This window comes from Brassica oleracea, chromosome C3 (genome assembly GCF_000695525.1).
Source record: "Brassica oleracea var. oleracea cultivar TO1000 chromosome C3, BOL, whole genome shotgun sequence".
In the NCBI taxonomy this organism is placed as follows: domain Eukaryota; kingdom Viridiplantae; phylum Streptophyta; class Magnoliopsida; order Brassicales; family Brassicaceae; genus Brassica; species Brassica oleracea.
Window position 1 is genome coordinate 49,717,515 of NC_027750.1, and position 6,478 is coordinate 49,723,992.

Consider the following 6,478-nt stretch of genomic DNA (forward strand, 5'->3'; position numbering starts at 1 on the left):
GAGAAAACCACCAAAAACCTCTTGAAAAAAATTCATCTTTTTGATTCATTTGATCATATGTTATCCGGTTGATTTCTAATCTATTATCTGTATTTCTCTACATGATTAATCTGAAATCCAATATGGGTTTAAGAGGAATCATGAAGAGTAGTGAGTAATCCACTCTTGAATTCATGGATTAGGGAGATTAAGGGTGATTAGGCTAGATCTAGGATGTTATAGTGTAGATCCTTCTTATTCCTTGCTAGTAGAGTATTCATAATGCATCTTCTGAGTTGGCCTCTCAAAAGTTGATCTTTAGGCATTTTCCACCCATAAGTTGTTTGATGAAATGCCTGAGACAACTCTCGTAAGCTTTTAACATACTTTACCAAAAACATTTATTGTTAAAGGTGTTAAGATAGCCAATAGACTTGTTAGTAATGATTGCTTTCATATTATTCAACCAAAGACATTTGATGTTTGAAATATGTTAGTAAATGAACATTCATCTAGACATAGAGTTTGTTTAAGATTGTGTCTAAGCTTAAGGTTGATAGTTTGATTGATCATTTGCCATCCTTAGTTCGAAACTTGATCACCGAAGGTCTAATTCCTATACCTATGAGTTCTCTTTTATCATAACCAAAGAAAGTCACTTCTTTTATTGTTTTATTGTTCTGTTATTGCATTCTATTATTAGTAGTAGTTTAAAACCATCCAAATTATCGGTTGCACTTAGATTAAGTACGTATTTGCATTCTCGGTGCTTTGAATCCCTTAGAATTGGTTCGACATTCACTTATGACAACATTTGTTTTAGGAGCCTTGAAAACTCTTAACATCAGACGTTCTAACGCAACCGGTTTGGTTCAAATTTAATAAGATTTTGGTTTTTTAGGGGCAGGAAATTTGCCCTCATTGAATTTTTTTAAGTTTGGTTTGAATTCTATTCAAGTTTTTTGGGTTTGGTTCATATATATTAACACATCGAAAACTCAACTGAACCCGTTTTAACTCTGGGTTCAGTTCTACATTAGGTTTCGGTTATCCTAATACTTGTTTATGAATCAAAAGTACACACTTTAGTTTACAAACTTGGCAAATTTAAATAATTTACACTAATTCAGGAATGATCGTTAAAAGGAAAAATATATAAAAAAAACTAAAATTAGAAATACCAACTTTATAAACGTAAAAAAAGTTAAACTTTAAAATAAAGCAACAATGTTTAAACAAAGTAATTGCAATTGTCAAAACATAAATACTTTGATGTTTGACCAATACCAAAAATATATGTTAAACTAAACATTTGAGTTAATTATTCATATACTATATGTTTATTTAGGTACTCATAAGAATCTTAAAGTATGCTGAATACTTATTTGAGATTTAGTTTGGGTTTGGTAAGAATTTTTTTAGAGAAAAACACTTTTAAACTTTAAATATAGAGTTTTGGAAACTTCAAAATATAGTTTATTTTTGGAGATGCTTTTAAACTTAGTCCATTCGTATAATACTTTCTTTTACTTATTTTTTTCTTTACACTTTCTTTTAATTGATTAGGTCACTCCAACATTAGTACAAAATAAGTAAATACGATTGTCAGTGTTATGTAAAGCTTTTGGAAAAATATTACATCAAAACCGAAGCTTTTGTAGCCTAAAAACAAAATTAGATGTTGGGAAGAATTTGATCACCTACACCCGGAAAATACTTGTGTTTGTTTGTAGTACTATTAAATTAATTTATAGACCATTTCTATTGATTATTTTATCCTTGAAATATAGTTTAATTATCATATCTACATGAATTAAAATAAAAGAATGTTTGATTGATTATTCCAAATTTCTAATTACCAACTGATTGATGTAGATGATATGATATAAAAAATACGAGTGAAAGAGAAACCAAAAACAAACTAACTAATCAAGGAACACTCAAAATAGAAAAAAAATACCGATATTATAATTATCTAGTTTCGTTTCAAATAAAACAAAACCAATTGATTATATTTGCATGTTGGTCTGTCCATTCATGCATACATTAGCATATGTAACATTTCTTGTCAAGTTAATTGATTAATCTTTAATTAACCCCCACCAGAGAAATACTCAGCAGGTAATTGATTAATCTCTATATATTTCGTGGGGTGTTACATGTATCAGTTATGTTTCAAGACTCACTCGTGAACTGAGAGTCCTTGAGTTTGACTATATATAATAATTAATTATACTCGTAACTATCTATTTCGAATTTTTTTTTTGAAACCATTTCAAATTCATTTATTAGTTTAGTTTTTCTCTGAAGATGGATTTGTAGCAAACTTGGTGTTTTTATTGATGTTACTTTCAATCAGACACCTAGCCATAATTATTAAAAACAATACCGATATTTTTTACGCCAATATATGTGTGGCAATATATGAACAAGTTGATAATTTACTTTTTTCAAAAAGGTTAATAATTTAGTATCGTGCATATTTCCATTATCTGTTAAGTGTTCAGTTTTAACATTCGTATCCTCCTATACTCGTGACCAAAAAAGGAATTCGCAACCAAGCGCTCGTAGCTTAAACTGGTAAATGAGGTATAGCTGTACTGCACGTCACTCGGGTTCGAGCCTTGGCCACAACGAATTTAACATCTTTTCCGTTGGAGCGCTGGACCCCTTGCGAAGGGATAGTTGGGAATGTGGTTACCCAGATACCAGAGATACCAAAAAAAAAAAAAAAAGGAATTCGCCTACACAATCAAACATTCACCACCTTCTAATGTTATTTATTTTTCAAATATTATTTATTTTCTTATTCTGAATGGTGACGGCACGTTAGTGATATAGGGAAACATGAGAATTTGAATAGCAAAAGAAATCATCTTCAATTTAACTGAATAGTAATATTATTATTTAGTCAGATAAAGTGGCAACATTTTCCCTAATAATTTTAAAAAATTTGCTGGTAGATAAGTGGTAATTTGGGATACGAAATAAATACTTTTGTACTGAATTCGATTTTTCCTATGAATAAAGTTGCTGAAATTTGACAACTTGGACTTTGGCAAGCAATTTATATATTAATCCAGTAACAGATGATTTATCTTTGAAATTAGTCTGAAGACATTCTAAATCAGATTAGATAGTTGAATATTCAACTCACTCTATAACATTAAATGTGATTCTTCCAAAAACTCACTTGATAAACGATAGGATAAAAAAATTAAAAAAGTGAACCTAGCAAGACAAAAAAATATCAATCGCTAAACAAATTGTGTTGCTAATTGCCAATAAAATAACAGTTTTTCACTACAAAATTTGTCGATTAAAATCACCTCGGAACAGAAACTATATATTTAGATAGGATATTTAATATTTTTTGTTAAATGAATATTTACTTATTATATAGTTCGATTAGCGGTGGAATTCGTTTTGGCCGTAAAACCACCACTACTTCCATCGCAAAATTTATGGACAATTACAAAGATATGTTTTGCTAAAAATCTGTTTTTATGAAACACATTGCCTACCATGAAAAGATTAAATAAAATAATTATGTAAATCCCTTTATGTTTCTTTTTATTTTTTGACAAAGGGCTTCCCTTTATGTTTCTTTACCGTTAAAATAAACCCAAACGCCGAGTTTTAACTAACACTTGAATTTTAGGAAACATGCGATAAGAAACATATATGTATTTTCTCATATTAAATTATTCTATGGAGTCAAAATGGTTGAAAATCTTCTTCTTTTTTTGCCAACTTGATAATCTTCTATTTAAACACAAGTTGAAACCGTTCATGTGTATTCTTTGAGTTGCACTCCCTTCCACTTCTATATTATTCATTTCTCTCTCTTTCTCCTGCTCTGATAATATAAATAGTATACACCAAAAAGCTTACACAGTTCCTCTCACATATCTACATTGATCAAGATCAATAAACCCTAAGATTTATAAATCTCTTCCATATTACATACATAATTATGTCTAGCCGAAGGTCACGGTCATCAAGACAAACCGGAGCTTCCATGATTAGCGAAGACCAAATCAACGATCTTGTCCTCCAGCTTCATCGTCTTCTCCCCGAACTTGGTAACAACCACAGACGCTCTGGAAAGGTACAATGATCGAACCAGTTCTTCATTTAAAATTATTTATTTTCAATGATTATATTGTTTTTATTCTTTCTTTATTTACTCTAATTTTTCTCCATCTAACGAAAGTGAACAGTATAATTTTTACTTGTATATCTACATATTGCATTCAAATTAGAGCCTTTAGTAAATTACAACCATAGAATAGCAAAGTCTCGGAATTTAATTATATGCAGAATCAAACAAGAAAAGCAGATATACTAACTTTTAAACTATAAAAATGGTTTAAACACACACACAAACATGCATACCTAATCTTAAATACCGTGAATTCGTGAGGACTTCTCACCTTTTTTAAACTTGGTATACTCAGTGAGAAAATTATATTTACCTTACAAAAATGATTTAAGTATTTTGGATAATTCGTGATTTTCTTATAAACTATTTTATAAACTCACTGTTTAGTAAAAAAAGTTAGAAGGGATAAATATGATAACACAATTTTGTTACATTTCAGGTTTCAGCATCGAAGGTATTACAAGAGACATGTACTTACATAAGAAACTTGAACAAAGAAGTGGATGATCTTAGTGAAAGATTATCTCAACTTTTGGAATCAACTGATTCAGCTCAAGCTGCGCTCATCCGAAGTTTGCTTATGTAGTGCAATGAATCACAGAGTTCTTTTTTCTATAAACTGTCTTTCTCAGTTTTAATAATCACCGTGTTATTGTATTTTAAAGTGATGATCATTCTGGCCTTTGAGTTCTCTCGTCTATAATGTTTTTTTTTTCTATTTAGGGTTTTCTTTGTCAGTTGTTGAACGAACTACGAAGCAACTGGTTGGAGTTATGTTCACATTATTTAAGGCAAACAAGTTTCTCAGAATTGTCCTTTTCGTCAGACATCAAGAATATGTATATAACAAGAGAATATATATATATAACAAGAGAATATATATATTGTTATAAATCATATCGTGGATGTCCATAACCGGTCCGGTTTATAATCGGCCCAATGCTAGAGGAGAGAGAGTCTATGATTTGTACTCTTTCCATATTTGTATTTCCTTTATCTAGTCTTTCTATTATTCTATGACGGTGTAATTCTGAATGCTTGAATTGAAATAGAAATTGCTTGCTAGGTTAAATGATTTATGCATTCTCGTCTTGATAATGATCCGGCTAGTATTGATAGTTTTCATACATTCTCGAATGAACCCTAATTGATGCATTGCTCGACTATTTGATTGCAATTACATATTGAACTCTTAGAAAACCGTTTGCTAAGATTGAAAACGAATGACCATTGTATTGATTGCATTGAAACCGTTTGCTAAGATTGTAGCTGTGCGGCTTGTTTGCATCATGCATGCATAATAGTACGAACTGATTGCATATAGAATCTGAATGCTAAGATTGAACATGTATGCATCATATACGAATGACCTATTTGCATCATACCTAGAATCCAGATTGCTTGAGCATATTGATTGCATTCGCTTGAACACTTTTAAATCTAATTATGAAACATATGATTTCAGATGTCGAAAATCAACAACTTGGATTTTGCTGCCCTAAGTCTCTCTGGAGATAATTACTTGCAATGGGCACTTGATGCTAAGATGAGAAAGATAGATACAGTGCGATATTGATTATACGCCATCATCTTATTGAGAGTCTCAAATATCAGTATTTGACTATTGAGAATCCTCTAGACCTTTGGACAGAGTTGAAAACAAGATATGATCACCAGAGAACAGTGTTATTACCAAAGGCTATGTATGATTGGAGGAATCTCAGAATCCAGGACTTCAAGTCCGTGGACGAGTATAACTCGGCCCTGTTTAAACTGTGTGGTGAGGATATAACGGATAAGGATATGCTTGAGAAAAACTTTTCCACCTTCCACACAAGCAATGTGCTATTACAACAACAGTACCGTGAGAAGGGCTTCACAACTTATGCTAATCTGATATCTTGTCTCTTGCTCGCTGAGCAGAACAATGAACTGTTGATGAGAAACAGTGAATTGAGACCACCTGGAACAAACCCATTACGTGAGGCACATGCGACCGTAGAGGCTAAGAAAGAGTCGAACCATGTCCAGAGTGATAGCCAACACGACCGTGGTCGTGGAAAATGGCATGGACGTGGTGCTCGAGACCGAAACTCGTTTAGTCGAGGCCGAGGCAACTCATATGGCCGTGGCTCCTATGGAGGCCATGGTACATCTTTCAAGCCACAAAACTCGACCAAATTCGTGTGCCATAGATGTGGTATGGGTAATCATTGGGCTAAGACATGTAGGATTCCCAAACATCTCGTTGACCTCTACCAAGAGAGTTTGAAAGGGAAGAATCCTGAAGCTCATATGACTTATCAAGATGGTGAAGATGATTTCAATCATGAA

At 32.0% G+C, this 6,478-nt stretch overlaps 1 protein-coding gene across 1 annotated transcript; it reads left to right on the forward strand.

The window, feature by feature from the left end:
- The first annotated feature begins 3,932 nt into the window (after nt 1-3,932).
- Nucleotides 3,933-4,730, forward strand: LOC106333965 (transcription factor PRE4). The gene is made up of 2 exons (XM_013772345.1): nt 3,933-4,090; nt 4,584-4,730. The coding sequence occupies exons 1-2, from the start codon at nt 3,956-3,958 to the stop codon at nt 4,728-4,730; spliced, it is 282 nt and encodes a 93-aa protein (XP_013627799.1). The 5' UTR covers nt 3,933-3,955.
- The last annotated feature ends 1,748 nt before the right edge of the window (nt 4,731-6,478 follow it).